The 17,381-nt window shown below is 41.2% G+C and overlaps 1 protein-coding gene across 35 annotated transcripts in view; it reads right to left on the minus strand.

Annotated features, from left to right (window-relative positions):
• Mybpc1 (myosin binding protein C1) overlaps positions 1-17,381 on the minus strand; it is an 85,598-nt gene that overhangs the window by 34,578 nt on the left and 33,639 nt on the right. For all 35 annotated transcript variants that reach the window (NM_001100758.3, XM_087557861.1, XM_087557868.1 and 32 more), the window contains 9 exons: positions 16,759-16,907; positions 15,911-16,028; positions 14,164-14,215; positions 12,035-12,091; positions 6,802-6,968; positions 5,091-5,223; positions 3,132-3,256; positions 2,232-2,337; positions 747-913 (listed from right to left, as the gene is read on the minus strand). In NM_001100758.3, the coding sequence (NP_001094228.3) occupies positions 747-913; positions 2,232-2,337; positions 3,132-3,256; positions 5,091-5,223; positions 6,802-6,968; positions 12,035-12,091; positions 14,164-14,215; positions 15,911-16,028; positions 16,759-16,907 (1,074 nt within the window). The remainder of the gene's footprint in view (positions 1-746; positions 914-2,231; positions 2,338-3,131; positions 3,257-5,090; positions 5,224-6,801; positions 6,969-12,034; positions 12,092-14,163; positions 14,216-15,910; positions 16,029-16,758; positions 16,908-17,381) is intronic.

Below are 17,381 nucleotides of genomic sequence, written 5' to 3' on the forward strand. Positions count from 1 at the left end.
CTTAAAGGACTTTCTCCGTACACCAAAGGCAATTACGAACTGCAAGTTGAATGTTAAATCTTCGTTTAATGATTTGAATTTGATAGAGAGATATAGTTAAGCTTTTTGACATATTTATGGTTTGGCACATTTTCTGGGTAACTTTTTTTGTTTTTTTAAAGATTTGTTCATTTATATCTGTACAGCATTCTGCCTGCATGTATGCCTGCAGGCCAGGAGAGGGCGCCATATCTCATTACAGATGGTTATGAGCAGGACCTCTGTTAGAGCAGCTGGTGCTCTTAAACTCTGAGCCATCTCTCCGGCTCTCTAGGGAACTTTTCTCGTCCCCAGAATTGATGCTCTACTACTTTTTTTTTTTTTAAGATTTATTTATTTCTATGTCTATGAGTACTGTATCTGCAAGGCCACCTGCACACCAGAAGAGGGCATCATATCACATTACAGATGGTTGTAAGCCATCAGGTGGTTGCTGGGATTTGAACTCGGGACCTCTGAAAGAGCAGCCAGTGCCTTTAACAGCTGAGTCATCTCTCCAGCCCAAGGCTTTACAATTAAACCAAGTAGTTGATTCCTTTCTAAGAGAACCCGATATGACACTCAGCTAGAGTGGAGTCCAATTCTACCTATTTCGAAATGCCACAAGTATCGGATCAAGTAGACGGAGAGTTTCTGAACAGCTGAGTTACTAAACACAATCTCATTTGTAAGCCAATGTAGGAGACATCTAACGGAGCCTTACTCACAGTCAACACTTAGTTTAGCCGATGACTGTCCTCCGGTTGTCATGACCGAGTACTCCGCACTGTCAGCCTTTGTCGCTCCTTCTATGATCAAAGTGTGCTTTTTGCCTTCCACTTTAATTCTGTACCTTGACTTTGGACCAGGGACAATCTCTTCACCATTCTTAAACCTGAATTAACATGGGTTTAAAGGGAGAAAGAAAAGGTTCAGTGGGAGGATGAAAACTATAAAGAGGGGTGACATGAGGTATAATCAAACTAAATCAAAAATATATTTACATTTCATATATATGAAATATTTAACATATATATGTATATATATTTGTGAAAGCAAAACATTTTAATTCCAAGAAATAAATGTTAGTTTATTGTGTTATTGCAGTGTCTTCCAAGGTTCCTAACAGACCCCAGACTCCCCGGAAGGATTTGTTAAAGAACGAGACTTCATTAATAGGCCTACTGGTCGACCCACCAGTTGATCCCTAGTGTGACAAGTATTGTGTGCAAAATCACATTGAAAGAACATGAGCGCCTGCTCTCCTTCCACCAGAGGGCGTCATATCACATTACAGATGGTTGTAAGCCATCAGGTGGTTGCTGGGATTTGAACTCGGGACCTCTGAAAGAGCAGCCATCTGGCTCTACTTCTGCTCTCAGGAGGCGCTTTAAAGCTCTCTGGATTCTAGAGTAAATACTAACAACCTTTTCCATGCCGACGACTTCACACTCCTGCTGTATGGTTCGCCGTGTTCCTCTTCATTTCATCCATTCGTTTCATTTTACAACCTTAAACCCACTAGTTTTTAATTTTGAACTAACTTGCATAGAACATGTAATGAACGACTCTTCAGTTCCTACCACCTCAAGCTTTTATTTGTTCTCTCTCTCTCTGTCTGTCTCTCTCTCTGTTTCTGTGTGTGTGTGTGTGTGTATGTGCATGTGCACACATATACGTGTGCATGCATGTGTGAAATAGTCAACTAAGGGCCTCGCACAAGCTCACTCAGCCTCACCGCTAAGCTATGCCCCCTGCCCTTTTTAACTTTTGAAAGGAGTTGGTGATTTTCAGCCTACCATATCTTCCCAGGGACTGAAAACTGCATTCTTAGGGCAGTAGGGCTGGAGTCTGGGGCCTTGAACACGCTAAAGCCAAGCGCTCTCACACTGGGTTACATTCCCAGCAACAATGAGGGTTTAAATAGAAAACAGGTACATTATGTTTTCCCACCTTAGACACTGTAAGGCCTGTTACAAAGTCTAAGAAAACCCAAGGTCCATTTATCAGTAAGTCCCTGCCTCCCTACACATCTTTGCATAGATTTCTGGGAGTTGGCTTTTCAGATCAGAGGATGTTTTTAGTTATCTCTGCTAGTACAAAAAAAAGGCTGTGATCTCCTCTGTGTTTAAAAGCCACTCCCATGTTGCATTCTATAGTTATCAAGATACTTTGTCTATTAGAGGCAAACAGGTACCAGAAAAGCCACTTACCACTTCACATTGGCGTCATCTTCAGACACCTCGACTTCCAGCTCTACTCTCTCCCCACAGTAAGCGTTCATGTCTTCCAGCTGCTTTGTTACCATAATTGGAGGCTCTAGTTGGAAAAGGGGAAATCAAAAACCATGAAAATATCCAAAGTCTGGGTCTTGAACCCCAGTTTGCTTGTGGAGGAAATGGCAGCAGAGGGGAAAGAATCATCAATGAATCATCTGGTGGGGAAATGGGAGGTGAGACTCTCCATGTCTGTTCACAGCAAAACAAATTATTCGTTTGGAGAGCACACAAAATATACACCAAATATCCTGCCTTCACTGAGTAAGGTGGACAGTTTGGATGAATGAGGATGTATAAAGCTTGAAGGTTTTGATTTGGGCCCTCAGTCAAGGAGAGGGGATGGGATTGTCTGTAATTGGAGGGCTTAACAAAGAAAATACAGTCAACCTGGCTTTCTCTACTATCCCAGCCACTCTTCTAACGCCAGCGAATGATGCCCTTGTCTTGATTAAAGCGGCTTTTATTCAGCTAAGTGGGCAAACTGTGGACTATCCATTCAAGTACGTTGGGTTTCAGAAGCTATAGCTAAAATAATCTGTTTTGCAGAATAGCGCTTGGCTTAAAGTCAGAACCATGAGGACGCTTCCTGTAGGGGCGTTTTCTCCCTCCCTCTGCTTCTCTCTTCTTCAACGAAACAGAAGACTAAGTAGGACTCAGGATACCTGTCAGAGTTGCAACAGTGAGCCAATCTAACAGGCGAGCCGGAGATTTCTAGAGAGGGAGGCGACTGCTTCTTCTCTGGGCTGAAGGGTCTACCTTGCCTTTGGTTTGGATCAGTGTCCCTGGAAGGAGAGCCCTAGCCCCTTGATAATGCAAGAAAAGGTTTCCTTTTACCTCTTACAAAGAGCTCAGTAGAACATTTCTCATCTCCAGCTGTCACGTAGTACTCCGAATCATCTGTCAGTGCACAGTTATTAATAAACATGATTCTCTCATTTCCTTTGTGCTCAAAGATGTATCTGTTTTAAACAGGAAGGGGCCATAGTGTGAGACCTTGATTTTTTTTTAACTTTACTAGTAAATCTGGCTTATAATTTGTTAATACTTGAGCATCAAGGATATAGCTATGATCTTCTATTTTTGCAGCATATTTTATATGTCTAACATGTCAGACGAAAGTTTGTTTTTATTCATATGATACATGGAAAATGTATATTTATACATCTATTTAATTTGTTATTCTTTTCTTTCATATATGCTCTCAGTACAAATATAAAAAAAATCTCATGTAGTTTAATTTTTAACTCACTTTTGGAAGATAGAGTTGGTTGAGTGTGTTAGAAAGATTTTTAACTCCACAGTTCTGTACATTACAAAATGGCAGAGATGTTGTCTTCCTCATTTACACACATTTCCTTCATTCTTTAGCCCATGAACACGGAATATGTATGTTGGATGAATAAATACTTGGGCAATTCAAGCAATAATTAACTTTAATTGAGATCAGAAGCAAATATATAGTCTCTTACATGAACTTAAATACTGGGACTATTGTCTCAGGGTTACTCTCTATTAAGAAAGTGTTGTCCCTGCTGGAGAGATGGCTTAGCAGTTGAGAGCATTGACTGTTTTTCCAGAGGACTGGGTTTGATTCCCAGCACCTACGTAACTCATCTGTAACTCATCTTCTGGCCTCCAGGGGCACCAGTGGCCAGGCATTTAAGGCAAAACCACCAATACATATCAAAGCAAATCCACTTAAAAAATGAAGTTCAGAAACAGAACACTAGAAGCCTTAATATATGCTACACTAATCCTATGTGTTGATTATGGAGCAGCACACGAGAGCGTTCTCATAGCTGAGCAAACCAAATCGGGGAAATCTCTCAAATGAACGACCTCGAGAACATTTTCTAATGAAGCTAACCAAGAAAATTAATGTCTGAGGGAGTCAAGAGACTTCTGCCCCAGGTATAAATATTAGCATCTCATGTCATGCTGTTTGGCACGAGCCCATGGAAAAGCTGGAGACCACTTTACTGTATCCTAGAAGCGACAGGTTTCTGGGATTAAAGGCTGTGTCAGTGTACATGTTATGAACTTATTAACTTAAAATGATATGCCGGAGCTGAGAACCTTCCGGACTAAGGGGGACCTCTATGAAGTAGTTTCATAACAGATTAGCAATATCATTAGGTACTGGGGATCAGTTTGATGCCTTCCTTTGGAAGAGGGGCAAGACATAATAAGACACAGGCTTAGGTTTACATTTCAATACCTTAACATCCAATAGTTCTGTTCAGATGTAATATTGTGGGTCCTGCCAACAAGGCCCAAGTAGATATTCAGTCACCATCAAAGACTCTTGTGATTTTGGGGAAACCGAACCAAACCAAACCAAAAACCAAACCAAACCAAACCAAAACCTTCTACTTATGAGATGTGGTTTTCATCTGGCATATCAAATGTATATTTCAAATGTTTCTAAGTTTTATTATTTTGAACAGAGAGAAGTTTGACGATGCTCTGAGATAATGACATAAAACATGTAGTGACACGAAATAATTTCGACTCACTGGGAAAGCCTGAGGAGATGTAAGAGCTTTTTCACACAGCACTGTGACTTTCAGAATTCCAAAATCCACGAAAAGTGACATCCACCTTTCTCCTCTCTCCATACAGTTTTACATTATAAAGACACTGGGACACACACACACACACACACACACACACACACACACACACACACACACGGATAGACAGCAGATGCCTAAAATGTTCTTTTATTCTGTAAGAGTTAGGTCAAACTATTGTTCATTTATATTTTAACTGAGCCTTTTACCACCCACTTACTTGGTGCTGGGTCGAATCTCTTGGCCATTTTTAAACCATTTCACTTCCAGCTTTGGGTCTGCTAATTCCACAACGAATCTTACTCGGCCCCCTTTATCGATCTGATATGCAGGGTCGAGGATTTTCGCAAAAGCTGCAGATAGGAACAAACAATTCGACACCGTGCATACACAAAGGCTACCAGTCTAAGTAGCTAAAGTACACATGAAAATCTAAGAACAAAAAACTGTCCCGGGGAAGAGCAACTTCGGAAGCCTTCTGATCACCACTTCTATTTCAGAGTTTTGTTGACATGCAGACAGTAAGATGGGTTAAAATGTAAAGGGAACTCTCATGTTTTTAAAAAGAAGCATGAGAAAAAATAGTACTCCTATTAATTTTAAATCACACTTACTTATTTTGTCTCTGCCTGTATGCGCTTTGGGGATCGGTGTTAGAAGAGAACTTTGGGAGAATTTGATCTCGCCTCTCGCCATGTGGGTTCCCAGGTTCAAACTAAAGGGGTTAGATTTGGCAGAAAACGCCTTTGCACTTATTGGCACATATATTCACTGTCTCTTATTTTGAAAAGAGAAAGATTAATATTGGATTTGCAGCTGATTCCCTAGCACATGGACTCAGAACTCAGTGTTTATAAAGGCCTGTGACTCTCCTTGCTTCTGGAATCATCAAGAAGGAGTTGTGAGTCAGCAGGGATGGCTGAGTTGTGCAAACAAAGCAGCAGCCGACAGACCCTCCTGAGCGCCAGCTCTCAACCAATTAAGGGTAACATTTAGAAGTGAGGGCCAGATCTTTAAAACACCACAATGGGAGTTTTTAACTCTATCTGAACATGAAGGGGGAAGAAATATATAGGTTTAATATCACTCTGACATATACAACTGAAGCTGGAAAATGACCCAGCACAGAAAAGGTGGGAGAGTTAGTGGCTATCTTTCTTCCTTTTTGCCCCATCCCCAACTTTGTGTTTCAAATCATAGCCAGAGGAACCCACCCTAGAAAGTTTATTGGGAGTGAGCGGCAAACTCGAGGGGCCCAGTCAAAAGGATGGAAGAGTCTGTTAAGAAAGCAGACAGGGGGTTGGGGATTTAGCTCAGTGGTAGAGCGCTTGCCTAGCAAGCGTAAGATCCTGGGTTCGGTCCCCAGCTCCGGAAAAAAAGAAAGAGAAAGAAAGAAAGAAAGAAAGAAAGAAAGAAAGAAAGAAAGAAAGAAAGAAAGAAAGAAAGAAAGAAAGAAAGAAAGAAAGAAAGAAAGAAAGAAGGAAGGAAGAAAGAAAGGAAGAAGGAAAGAAAGAAGGAAAAAAGAAAGAAAGAAAGGAAGAAGGAAAGAAAGAAAGCAAGCAAGCAGACAGAACCTTGTCTGAATGTCTGAAGAAGAATCAGGAGCTACAGAGTGAGGGAGATATGATTCTGGATAAATGGAGGCGGGGCAGGGGGTTTCCTAGAGGCCACAGGGATACATCCTTTACTTCCTGTGTGGCATTTGTGGTACTGTCAATGTGCTAGTTAAACCGAGCCGGGAGCCGTGCACACACTACCAACACAACCAGAGAACTATTCTACACGAATCCAAAGTGGATAAAAGGAATTGTAAACCCCTGCAAGCCCTTGTAGCTTCACCCTAGAGTTAGTTAATAGGATGAGACCAGAGACACACAGTCCTAGGCGGGCGATGACTGACTGGTCTCTGCCACGCCCCCAGGTATGCTCACCTGCACTCTTCTTTTCCACCCTGCGCATGCGCTTGAGCCGCTTAAGCATGCCACGCAGGTCGGTGATGCCGTACTGGAAAGCGATCTTCTCGTACTCGTTTGGGTTGGCATTTTTCAGCAGCTCCCACACGTCTATCTCGGGCTCCTCCTCCTGCTGTTTCACCTCCCTAACCCGGAAGAACCGTCATCTAGGTTAGAAACTGGCCTAGCTCCTAAAGACCAATGATGCTAAGAGTTCTGCTTAGAGACACCAACTGAGTCAAATTGACGTCTTGGGAAACTTCCAGAGAGTAGAAGATCAAATATATACACTTTGACCTTTACTTTTCCAGTTCAAAACCCAATTGTAGGAGGAACAGAGATGTCAGGACAAATCCTGAGATATTTTCCTTTCCTTTTTAAAAGTCTGATTGCATTTGAGTTTTGACAAAAGGCCAAGAAGTAAAGTGAGATTCTTCAGAAACTTGAAAACAGATCTCACCCCACATGCGGGTAGTGGATTCAGTTTGAAAAGTGGATTAAGAATTAAGATTTAGGCCACGGAATAGTGGCAGACACCTTGAAGACCAGCAGAGGCAGGCAGATCTCTGAGTTTGAGGCCAGCCTGGTCTACAGAGAAAGTTTCAGGACAGCCATGGCTACACAGAGAAACCCTAGATCGAAAAACAAAACAAAACAAAGAATTAAGATTTAAAATTGGCTCTGGGTGGAGAAAAAAATTCCATTCTACATAAATTGATTGAACATAATCGAGACAGTATTTCAAACCTTTAGATTTTTCTAATAATATTTGTTCTGCCACATTAATATATGACTCCCAAATCTTGGTCACTGACCAAAGACTGTGTAGACCATGAAGAGGAAAAAGTGACTATGGAACTTCAGAGACAAAGGCAGATAGGTCTTTGTGAGTTTGGGGCTAGCCTGGTCAACATAGGGAGTTTCAGGCCGGCTGGGATGATATAATAAGATTCTGTCCAGAAAAAAAAAAGGTTAAAATACACAACTCTCCCCTATTTCAAAATTACAAAATAAAACCAAAACTCTGAAGTGAGCTTTTTATTGAACGAGTGTAGTATACTTTTTTGTTTTTTTTTCTTTTTTTTCGGAGCTGGGGACCGAACCCAGGGCCTTGCGCTTTCTAGGCAAGCGCTCTACCACTGAGCTAAATCCCCAACCCCGAGTGTAGTATACTTTAAACTGATTTTCTTTGGGGGATAAATAGTCCTGACTATTTTGTTTAAGGTTAACTGACTATTTTTTTTTAAATTAGGTTAGTTTGAAAAAAATTACAGTTATCACTTACCATGAGTAAGACTGGTTTGGATATGGTTTTATGGAAAATTGGTCAATAAATTACAAATAGTAGTGTAAAAACTGGCCACCTCGCCCAGTTTATGTGATGTTGATAATCAAACCTAAGAGCTTAGCCTCTCCCACTAAGCGGCACACCCAGTATTTATTGTAATTTAAATAGCTACAAGAGACACAAGGAAACGAGACATACTAGGTTCCCGAGGTGGATATTTACAGAGAGAACCAGTAAAAATGCTCACTTTTTCCTAGAGTGGACTCACAGTCATCCACCCTCTCTGTCTTCTATTAAAGTGTGAGGAGATGTACTTTTCCACTGTGCTCCTTATCCAAGTCTGTACGTGATCGTTGATGACCCCTTTCCCTCTCCTTTTTCGATTGCTTTGCTTCACCCCCCAAATTTAAACAGAAGCCTTTATTTTGGAGGTCTGGGTGGTCAAAGCTGTCTTCTGCAGTGGTATCTCTACTTATCATGGCGGCTGCTCAGGATGCTGCGTGGCTACCTGAAGCACAGCCGGGAGAGGAATCCAGATTCGGGATTCCTTCCCATCGTTGGGATAGACCTGTATAGTGGTTGCTGTGCTTTTTTTCTACATCAAAAATTTCTATAAACCGATGGTCCCAGTGAACCGCAAAAGGTTTATAGAAATTCTTTGTAGAATAAGGCTTCTAAGTATTTATGAAGGTCTAATCCCGTAATGAAATACTGCCCCAAAGATTAGTCCCGATTCATCCAGTGTATATTGAAATAAGCTGCCTTTAATATGCAAAGGGAGAGCTTTCTGTACACAGACACTGGTTCTACTATTTATTCCAATAGGGTTTCTACCTCATACTTCTGGAGAAGCACAGAGGGTAAGCGTGTGTCATGACCACAATGAGAACGCATGCAATCACAATCTAGTAAGAACACAGCTCTTTACGGTTATTATGGTGGGTTAGTACGCGTACATTAAATGAACACAGTCTTATGGGATCAACCCATAAGAGTCTTAATCAAAGGGTGTAACGGAAATGAGAACTGAGGACATAGTGGCTGCCCTTTTCTCTCAGACTTGTTTCCCCCCTTAATCCTTAGGGCTATGTAATCCGATTCCTCTTCCTTCCCCGTGCAAATTGTTGGTAGAAACAGCCTGTTAATTTTTTTCCCCTTTCCTTTTAAAATCAAATTGTGGCACTAAATTTACGGTATCACATCCTGATTGTAGTACTTCTGTGTGTGTGTGCACTTGCATGCATGTGTGTGACTGTGTGTTTATATGCTTGTGTGCTCGTGTGTGCATGCATTTATGTGTGCTTGTATGTGTTCATATTACACGCATTTATGTGTGTGTGATCGTGTGTGTGTTTTTATATCCATGCCTGTATGTGTGTACCATGTGTGTGTTTATATATCCATGCCTGTATGTGTGTATGTATATGTGTGTGTGTGTGTGTGTGTGTGTGTGTGTGTGTGTGTGTGTGTGTGGTCTTTGAATGAAGACAAATGCATTAAAAGGAAGTGCATGGCTTTTGCTATCTACCATGATCCAGTTCTTCTATATTTAATTTAATCTTTACAATTCTGTTAGCTTTTATCTTTCTCAGGTACATATGTAGAAAATACACCTCAGGGAGGACACCCATCTTAATCAAAGCCATCTAATGAATTCTGCACTGTCAAGAAAGTGTGACCAAGGGTCCCTGCACATATGTAACAGGGGAGCAGCTTGGTCCCCAACAACAGAGCAGGGGCTCTTCCTGAATCTGCTGCCTGCCTGCCTGTGGATCCGGTTTCCCTAATCAGACTGTTTTTGTCTGGCCTCAGTGGGAGATGCTGTACCTGGTCCTGCAACAACCTAATGGGGTGGGGAGGGGGAAAGGGGTAGCAAGAAGGGGGGAGAAGTGATAACTAGGGCAGAGCTATACCTTCTCAAAGAAGAAGAGGATGATAAATGAGGAGAGGTTCTATGCGAAGGGGGGGGGGCTGATACTGGGATATAAACTGAATAAACAAAAAAAATTCTAGCAAAAAATCACAATATACTTTCAAGTTTTAAACTAAAAGAAGAAGAGGAGGAGGAGAAGAGGAGGAGGAAGAGGAGGAAGAAGAGGAAAAGGAGGAGGAGGAGGAAGAAGAGGAAGAAGAGAAGGAGAAAGTGTGATCACTAATACCAAACTATATTTTTTAATTTTTGACTGTAATTTACCCCTTGGTGTTGAGATTTAAAAGTCTGTCTTGCTATCCTCCAGATATGTATTTATTCTTTTCTGTGGATGAGATCCTGCTTTGGCTCTCAGGACATTACCTAGCTTTAGTTTACAGAGAAGAAAGCGGTTGATATTTTTCAGTTGGGTCACATGTGCCTCCTTGTGTGGCTGACACAAGGGAAGAAAAGCTTCCTTGTGGCTGACAGTGTGACGCACGTTAGCTTCGGGAGCAGACTTGGGCTGTTTCTAACATGGAGCCACAGGAATAATATTGACCCAGAAAGAAGAAAGAAAAGAAACTCGGATTTGGGCCTCTGCCCTACCTGCTCCTGAGTGACTCCGTTTAAGTGTCTCAGGGTCTCAGGACCTTGGCTTCTCACTTGAGACGGAGGCTCGCTTAAGGACACTTCCCGTACTGTTGCTTTAAATGCACTTGGGGAATTAATGAATCTTATTTAAACTAATGATTGAGATATCAAAACGATGTGCTTGGTGTCACCATGTGCATTGATGAGTACTGATCATTAATAAATCACACAGATTAACTTTACTGTTTTTAACCATAATGCTGGGCGCTCTGACTGAGACCATCATTGCGTTAACTTGAAAAAAAGCCGTCCAGCCAAACTGAGACTATGAACACAAGTCTGCTTTCTTTTTTTAAGAATTCACAATGTTTGAAGAGCATTTACACTAACGCTCCTCTAATGTCAAGAAGAGGACTAAAATGATCTTTTTAAGATAAATCTGAAAAACTGAATGGAAACTGATGCCAAAATTATAATATTATTAAAACTAATAAGTTTACTGCCTACTCACAAATTTGTTAGATAAAATATAGTCCCTGTGAATAACACTTCCTCTTTTGTTTTTTTTCCACTATAGAAAATGCCTTATAGCTACAAATAACACTTTTATAATATAGCCCTACTATATGTTATATGTGTACATATATGGACAGAAAGCCTGTATCATGGTTATATGCTGAATATCCATGTGGCTAGTCTATATGTTCTATTGCACAAGATCTATGAGTGATAATTTTATTTCAACTCACTACTATGTTTATGTTACTTCTAAAATGTCAATCCGGAGGATGGCAATTTAAACATCTCTGGAATGAGGGTGTATCTTATAATCAACCCTGTGTCATAGTAAAAATACTTAGGGAAAAAAATTGTTCATATAGGTAGTGTCTTATGAAATATCAGTATGCCTTCCAATCAATAATGTCTAAATATGAGTCATAAATAATAAATAATATATCAAAGTGAATCAGTCATTTGCAAAGACCATTCCCCCCCAAAATGTGTAATTGTCATTTTCAGTCAAATATCAAAAAAAAAAAAAAAAAAAAGAAAAGAAAAGAAAATCAAAGGTAGGAAAAAAGCTGGATTTACCCAATCATGGAACGGAAACGTATGTGGTCTTGGCTGTTTCTAGGCATTTAAGCCTTATGTCTCAGTTATCAAATTTCCTCACCCTGGACTAAGAAAATATAAGAAAACTCATCAAACACATAAGCAGGAAGCTTAGGAAGCATCAACGTCACCAAATTAGTAGGTACTTGTCGCTTTCTCTCTCTCTTAGTTGGTTGTTATGTTCTATAAGCAGAACGCATGTTAAGAAATGACACTTCTTTTGAAAAGCATTCAGCTGAAATTTGACTTCTCTGGGTAGGTCTGAAAGATCCAGGCCACAGCGCCTCCCGGCGCCACTTGGTTCTCACCTACGTTTCAGGAGACCACTAAAGTCAAGCTCCCCTGCATCTTCTTGACCTTCTCCACTGTCATTAACAAAAGAAAAGGGTTTAATGCAGACACGGAGATGAGTTCCCCCCAGTGAACACTCTACACGGGAACGAATATGCAATCTTGGACGGGCACACAAGGACTAAATCAACACAAACTATTCCTTTTCACACAAGTGACGTTGCACGTTTTTGGAGTACGTACTTGTGGAAAGGGGGGCATCAGGAGCTTGTGTTACCGCATGGTTGTACACAGTGGATATCGCAGATATGTATGAAACTGCTTGGATTTGTGTTAAAAACCAGATAACACAAATGCTCTGAAGCCAAGCAACGCAAAGTACTTTGTTTTTGCCAAGTTGGGGGCTCTGGAGGGAAAGCTGTGTGAAAAGCAAAGGACTTCAGCCGATCTCTGTTATCCACGGAAGGCAGAGATTGGCTTGAAGGCGGAAGTGTTGCTTGTCAGACATATAAGGGCACACACAGCCTTATATCTAAAGGTATCCTTTAGGCCCGTGAGTAGATGAATCAGATAAGCGATACCAACAGAGCTTACGAATGGAGCTACTCACTCACTGTTGAGCTTTCTAGAAGATGCATTTCTTTCGGCTTTGAAGAGACCCGCCCTGTGCTGCAGGGCCATTTGGTTTTCTCGCTAGCACCTTTTAAAATGAAGTTTAAAAAAAAAAAATGCTCTCTCTTGAGTTGCTAATGAACTCTTTCTTAGGAACTGCTTAAGGCTTTTTTCCTATGGAGAAATGCATCTCAAATCAGGCCTGCAGCCATGGTCTTGACTTTCTAAGAAGAAGTTGCAGGCGTTTAAACAGAACTACGGACTTACACGTTTAATTTTTAATGGAGATTTTGTTTCCTGCTCTTTATAGATGTTAGTTGTAGCTTCTAAGGAAAGAGTCTGTGGGTTTAAAAACAGTGTGTTTAACCTGTAGGGCTTTAGAAATTAAAGCCGACTAACGCATTTTCAAAGTTTCCGTGTTAGCAGGTGGTGGAGGACCTTTTGAAGTAAACACATTTCTATGATTTCAGAGCACAAAATTGTAGCTCCCTCTCTTAACATAGCTGCATGTGCCACAGATGTTTAGAACAGTTTACTGCTTATTACGGAGCTTTAGGGAAGATGGGAGGGATGGTAGGAAGAGAATTTGAAAGTTTGAGGATCTTTTAAAAAATAATCATCAATTGATCGGGTAATATATAATATTTTTCAAAAGTCACTAAAGATCGTATTTCTTGATATTTTAGGCAGGAAGTGTATCTTTTTACTCAGACAAAAATCATTGGTTTACAGTAAAGGGTTCACAAATTTGATTCTCTAGGACAACTTTGTCTTATTCAACAAAAGGGTATGTAGAGTCAGTTTTAAGAAGAATAAAACATCTGTCCTCATTAAAAAAAAATGTATATCATGGCGTCACCGAGTGCAGACAGTAAACATAATGGTGAGAAATAGGTAGTTGCATTTCTCAGAAGCTAGCAAAAAATAAATAAATAAATATAATTTTTCTTCCTTGACCCCTGATTTTTTTCAGTCTTGGTAGCTAGAAAAACCAATTAAATGGGTGTCAAAATTATTGCTTTCTTCAGCATTCTTAACACCAACAGATCTAGCAGTTATTTATTTCAGATAATCCAACAGTCTACGGTATTAGCTTTACTAAGTAACTTCTTAATTGTAATTGGGGTATGGCAACCGGTTTTGTAGTTAATACTTGATGGAAAGAAATATAAATAGAGGCTTCCTGCTCTGGCTTTGCTGGTGCTGTATGAAGTGTTTCTTCCTGTGACTCTTCTGGCCTTTTGGTGGCAAAGAAGGTGACGAAGGATGACGTCACTGCCCAGTGGATGGATACTCGAAGACAGCCATGACAACTGCAAAATGGAGTTACCACTCTAACAAGAATTCCCCAAGAAATTATCGATAGAAGGTTGGTTGGGTACTAAGCTCATGGCTCTTATAAAATAACAGCTTTTAAATACATGACACACTTGGCTTTGGTGAAGTGGACTTCCTGACTATGGCGTAGGGAGGGAAAGTCCTTCAACGACTTTCTTTTATATGAGAGCTATCTGGATCCCCGCTATGAGATTACCTTCTTTTGAAGGCAGATCTGATGTCAATGTTTGGAGTAGTCCCAGTAGATTCTTTGGAAAGAAAGAAAATAATACAATGAATGACAATTAGGAAGGCAATTTTGTATTCAGATCGTCATGAATTATGGAGGCTTCTCCAGACCGAAAGGCATCAGGTGAAAGGAGATGCTGTCCCCCTGGGTGGCTGAGCTACTGAGACATCACCATCGCTTGTCCTCTGAATGAAGGGCCAACAGGGAGACTTCAACTGCAACTTGTCATTCTGCCTGCCTGCCAGCTACTTCAGAAAGAACTGTTAAAATGCATCAACCTGATCTTTCCTGATAGAGATTTTTGAACTATCATGGAGGGAAGCCCAAATATCAGAATTCTGAAAAACTTTCCCAGGAGACTCTTGAACATGCCTGGCTGGTGTGATGCAGCCCCATTGGGTACTAGAGGTCCTTACAGCGAGGGACCCATGATCATTTTGTATCTGCTTGACATCTGACATCTTGTAAAGAACGAGAACTTCATGGCCTTTCCAGGTCATTGGCTTGCCTGCCTGCCTTCCTTCCTTCCTTCCTCCCTCCCTCCTTTTTCTCCCTCCCTCCCTCCCTTTTCTCCCTCCCTTCCTTCCCTTTCTTTCTGTCCCTCCCTCTACCTTCCTTTTTTCTCCCTCCCTCCCTCCCTCCCTCCTTCCCTTCCTTCCTTCCTTCCTTCCTTCCTTCCTTCCTTCCTTCCTTCCTTCCTTTATTCTCATATTTTAGTGACAGTTTTATTCCATTGCTCTATCTGCTCTGGAACTTACTCTATAAATCAGGCTGGCCCCAAACTTGCAGTAGTCATCCTGACTCTCTCCTGTGGTCCAGGCACCTTTCATACCAGCTTGTCTACATAATTTCCTGGAAGAGCTCATCCTAATGTGAGGACAAAGTTTACCTCCTCATTCTTTTTAATCTAAGTAGTGTTTGACTGCAGGAAAGGGTTTTTCTTTCCTTCTGTGTGCCGCTCTTCTGTTCTGGGCACTGAGCCACGGCTGACTCCCTATATCCACACACTCAAGTAGGACAGGGTGTGGTTTCTGGAGTCTTCATAATCCTTGCTACCCTGCTCCAGAGGGATCCGACTTGAAGTGCGGTACTCCTGACTAATGACATCACTGTAAATGTGCAACAAACAGTAGGTTCTCCAGAAAGGATTGCTTCCTAAAACTCAATTCCTGTCATGCAATGAATCCCATTTAAAACAATACCTGCTTTGCTTCCTCTGTGTGGCCACATCTCACTTGGATGAACTCATCCTCAGTTCAGAACATTTACAAAAGGGGTGGGGGCCTTCATTCCACCTCAGTGTACCCTAACCTTTATCCATATTGTGTTTTCTTTGGGCAGTGCACAGAACCCATGGGCTGAGAATGTCTGTCATGTGACATTAGTTACTATAAGAGAATACCTCTAGCCTGGCATCCTGACATCCTTGTATAGACTAATCATCAAAGTTCAGTGGGAAAGGGACCCATGCAACAGATAAAAATCATTAGAAGAACAGTATCACCCTTCTCTGGGGGACTGAAGGAATATTGATAGCAAGAGACAAGACCGCTTCATTGGGCTTACTAAATACACCACAATCAGAAAAACACAATCTTGAGTGCCAATTAAATAAAAAAAAAATCCAAATCTGAGAGCATTACAGAAATCTCTTCCTCAACCCTTCCCACCTCGTAAAAATATCACATTTATCCAAGCAAGATGGCTCTCTTACCATGTACTTCAAGATCAAATGAACAGCTGTCAAATTTATCCTTGTAGGTGACCTCACACCTGTAATTTCCTGCATAGTTCTCTTTGGCCTTGATGATCTGCATTTCAAATGTGTATATCTGTAACAAAAAGCGTCCAGACATACTTAGACTGACCTTGACGTCAGGCTGAGATAGGGGCTCCCCTACCTTAACAAACTTCTCAGTATTGGTATAAAGATAGGACTATATATCCAAACGTGGGTCTCCGTCTAGAAGGGTGAATGTGTCTCACAGCTTGTAGACACAGCAAGACAGTTGCAACAGGGTGTAGACAAATAGCTATTTCCTTTGGGTTGAACCTGATTGTTGCCATTTTGTATCAGGGTAGCCAGGAATCGCCAGCAGGAGCCAATCACAAGATGAAACCTTCTTAACATTCCCTCATGGAGAGAATGGGGAGACTCACAAGGCTCATAAAACCCATAAGGCTCACAAGGCCCCTCCCCGTGGTTACACAAGCAGTAAACAGTTACTGAGGAAGAGGGTAATCTGCAGAGGTGGAGTTGTCTGTAAGTTAGAAGACTTGGTGATACAGCTTTTACGAATCATTGTCCACGCTGGGGCAAGGCATTTCACCATGTAGCTCCCGATTTTCTCATGATGCTGCAGCTAACGCCTTGCTCCTAGAAATAACCCCAATGGATTCATTGGCCGAATTTGGATGGGATCTTTTCTTTGATGACATTGTCTTTGATGTCTGATATCTGGGGGTGAATAGAAATATATTCCCTAGGGGGAAAAACCATGAGGGAGCCTGAAATATCTTCCTACCCCCCAGGAAGGGATGAGCCAGGGTTCGGGACCATACCCGAGTTTGCCTCTCGAAGGTCTCCTTCAGCTGCAGGTGTTTCCCTGCTTTGCTGGCAAGGTCCATCCATTTCCCCTTGAACCATTTGACAGTGGGTTTCCTAAGAAGATCTTCAGCCTTAACTTTGGCTATAAAGGTGATGTTTGCACCTAGAGTAAGCACAGAGGATTTAATCTGGGATTTAGAAACTGCGGTTTGTCTTGCTTTCAGCTGAAAGGAGTTGATGCAGCTCTGCTCTGTATAGAGCAGGGCTCATGTGTTTACAGTGGCGTGATGAGTCGTCATGCTTTGGGGGTAAGTGTCCTTGACGTGTTAGGAAAATCTATCTGATCTGCTTTAGAACTTTCTATGTATGCATGTGTGTGTGTGTGTGTGTGTGTGTGTGTGTGTGTATGTATTCATGTACGTATGCATGTAAGTCTGTGTCTATAGTTTTTACTAAGTAATATATTATGTAAGATAATATATATTCAGTAATCTATACTAATTTTTATAGTTATTTTTATATTTATATATACAAATCTCACTGATGACTGAACCGAAGCCTCGTGCATGCTAGACACTGCTCTACTCCTGAGTCATCTCCCCAGTTCATTTGAACACTTTGAATCAGAAAAGAAGGA

The sequence above is a fragment of the Rattus norvegicus genome, chromosome 7, assembly GCF_021556685.1.
Source record: "Rattus norvegicus strain SHRSP/BbbUtx chromosome 7, alternate assembly SHRSP_T2T, whole genome shotgun sequence".
Classification (NCBI taxonomy): domain Eukaryota; kingdom Metazoa; phylum Chordata; class Mammalia; order Rodentia; family Muridae; genus Rattus; species Rattus norvegicus.